The 2,659-nt window shown below is 56.6% G+C and overlaps 2 protein-coding genes across 2 annotated transcripts; one reads left to right on the forward strand and one right to left on the reverse strand.

Moving 5' to 3' along the window:
* Positions 1-238: 238 nt before the first annotated feature.
* PHYSODRAFT_342513 (hypothetical protein) lies at positions 239-1,438 on the reverse strand (the record flags this gene model as incomplete). Its single annotated transcript, XM_009540996.1, has 3 exons — positions 239-686; positions 725-1,101; positions 1,130-1,438. 3 exons carry the CDS (start codon positions 1,436-1,438, stop codon positions 239-241), a joined length of 1,134 nt encoding a protein of 377 aa, XP_009539291.1.
* A 436-nt stretch (positions 1,439-1,874) lies between these two features.
* On the forward strand, positions 1,875-2,631 carry PHYSODRAFT_342514 (hypothetical protein; the record flags this gene model as incomplete). The annotated part of the gene is made up of 2 exons (XM_009540997.1): positions 1,875-2,200; positions 2,287-2,631. Coding segments are annotated over 2 exons (671 nt in total), but the record flags the coding sequence as incomplete, so codon positions are not given.
* Positions 2,632-2,659: the final 28 nt, after the last annotated feature.

Below are 2,659 nucleotides of genomic sequence, written 5' to 3' on the forward strand. Positions count from 1 at the left end.
CTCACGATGAGGTGTTGTTATTGTTAAAGAGAAATATTGCACAATTGTTGACGCATAAACTAATACTGAAGTACTGTTTTCTTGACTGTAGGCGTGCACTGCTGGATCGAGATATCGTCCAGGTGAAGGTCGCCAAATACAAGGGCAGAAACGCTCGGAGTCGTACCGTTCTGCTCGGGGCTCTTGCTGGACTTCTTCGTTCGCTTCATTTGCTCCGGAATATCGCGGAGTGCGTTCCTCAGTACTCGTCTCCCAGTCCCACAGCTACTAGGCACAAAGGAAGTTCCAGAGCTTCGGCTTGAGCTGCAATAGTCTGAGAGGGGATGTCCTGGATAGGGACGACGTTTGTCTTCGGGTCGATCGTTGTAAGCAGCACAACGCGAGGCATAGGCTTCTGTTCAACAGCGTAAGACTCGTACAAGGCACCCAGTGCCAAGAATGAGTCCTTCCCGCCACTCCAAAACATGACCACAAGGTCGTTCTGCGCGTCAGAGCCAGCGTCAGCACCTTCGGGCCAGAGCTTTTGGCCACCCGGGGATCCCTTCGCGAAACCGCGTGAGCGACGACGCGGCTGCAGGAAAATATTACCAGCTAGGGTGTTCTTGCGCCGAGACGGGTCCTTGACGTTCGCGTGGCCGTAGGGGCACCGTTGCCACAGCAAACTTGCCGCTCCGTCAAGATGTACGCTGCCATAACGGAGTAACCCGTGGCTGGATCTGTGTACATGGCCTGCTTGTTGGTGCACGTAGCTTGATGCAGCTCCTCGATCTCCAGCAACTCCGCCGACTTGGTCTCCTCAGCCTTCGAATCCCTCGCAACCAGCGACGTGTCGAAGAGTTTGTACGGGAACGTCGAGTCCTTCATCCAGCCGCTCTCCGGTTCATGCAGCGCGTGCACGAGCCACTCCAGCGCCACCAGAAGCCGCCTCGTCAGACGAGTGAACATGGACGTGCCGTCCACAATGAACACCTTCGGATGCGCTTCAACCTTCAGCAGCGACGTCCACCAGTCCCCGACGCGTCCTTCCAGCAGCTCCGTCTCCGTCTTGTCCAGACTCAGTCCGCACAGTGCCACGACCACCTCGTCCACTTCTCCCCCATCCTCAGGTCCTCCACCACGTGGCCTCCACGATCTCCCGCATCCAGCCTTTCGTGCCGAGGAACAGCGGCTCGAGCCACTCCACCATCAACACCTTCGCTTTCCTACCATTACTATCTACAAATACTCTCGCCTGCTCCTTCAACTGCTGCAGTCTGCTGTAGTGTTGCTGGGCCATGGCCTCCCCCACCTCCGTCACGCCCAGCGCCTCGCCGAGCTGCTGGAACTGCTTCACCAGCGCGTCCTCCAGGCTCTTGGGGTTGCACGTCACGATCTGCGTCAACTGGCCGCCCGCGCGCAGTTTCGCAGCCCTCAGCAGCTGCGTCATTGGCAGCGCCATTGGGGGGCTGCACAAGTTGCTGCAGTTGCTCGTCAGTGCCGCTGTCCACGGCCGCGCGGACGCTGGAACGCTTTTAAAACCTCACCGGCACAACAGCAACACACAGCACTACATAACCCTGCAGAAACTTAACGATGAGGTGACCCTTCACATCAGCGAGTGCTTCGGCGTACGCAATCATGATGAATTGCATACAAAGACGAAACATTGATTATTCTACGCCCGAATGATTATTCGACGCATCTCGCCGTTCGTAAGGGTGTCACGGACACTACTCGATGCAGCATATTGTCGAGCCGCATTTCGCGGTTTGCCAAGACACCACCCAGTGAAGTCGCGTCATGTTGAGCAAGTCGGAGCTCACCCCCGAAGATCAGGCGCCTACCAGCGCGTAGAAACTCCTCGCGCCCGTGCTGTCGACGTCAATGTGAAGCCCATGCGGGTGAACACCCCAAGCTACGGCACTAGCAGCGACTCTGGGGCCAAGGAACCGGACCTTCGTCATGAAATGGTGCACGATGGCCCCACCTCCTTCAACTTCAGCAACTTGTACCGCTACGCCACGACGTTGGACAAAGTTCTACTCGCGGTCGGTATCGTCACGACGGGAGCCAATGGCGCTTTGTTCCCCCTCATGGCCATTGTCTTCGGCGATGTATTGACGGGGTTCACTACCACGCCTGTGGACATGGACAAGGTCAACAGCGCGGCTCTCGACTATCTGTATATCACCATCTTCCTCTTCATCACGGACTACGTCTCGTACGTGGCGTTCTACTACAGCGCCGAGCGACAGATAAAGGCACTGAGGGTGAAGCGCTCAAGCACATGCTGTACATGGACATCAGCTGGTACGACGCGCACGACGCGCTGCAGTTGTCCAGTCGGTTGACGGGCAACACGGTGAGGATCAGGGACGGCATGGGCCACAAGCTCGGCGATTCGCTTCGATACTCGATCCAGTTTGTCGTGGGTTTTATCATCGGATCCGCCCATGGGTGGAATATCACGCTGGTGATGGCGTGTGTGATGCTTGTCATGGCGCTCTCGCTCAACTGGATGATCAAGACGTTCACGATCATGTCGGACTTTGCCCAGAAGGTGTATGCTGAAGCAGGATCAGTGGCCAAGGAGACACTGGGCTCTATCCGTACTGTGGCTTCGTTGAATGGAGAGCAGAAGGCAATTGAGAAGTTTGAGAGCAAGATTTTCAAGGCAGAG

The sequence above is a fragment of the Phytophthora sojae genome (genome assembly GCF_000149755.1).
Source record: "Phytophthora sojae unplaced genomic scaffold PHYSOscaffold_17, whole genome shotgun sequence".
Classification (NCBI taxonomy): domain Eukaryota; phylum Oomycota; class Peronosporomycetes; order Peronosporales; family Peronosporaceae; genus Phytophthora; species Phytophthora sojae.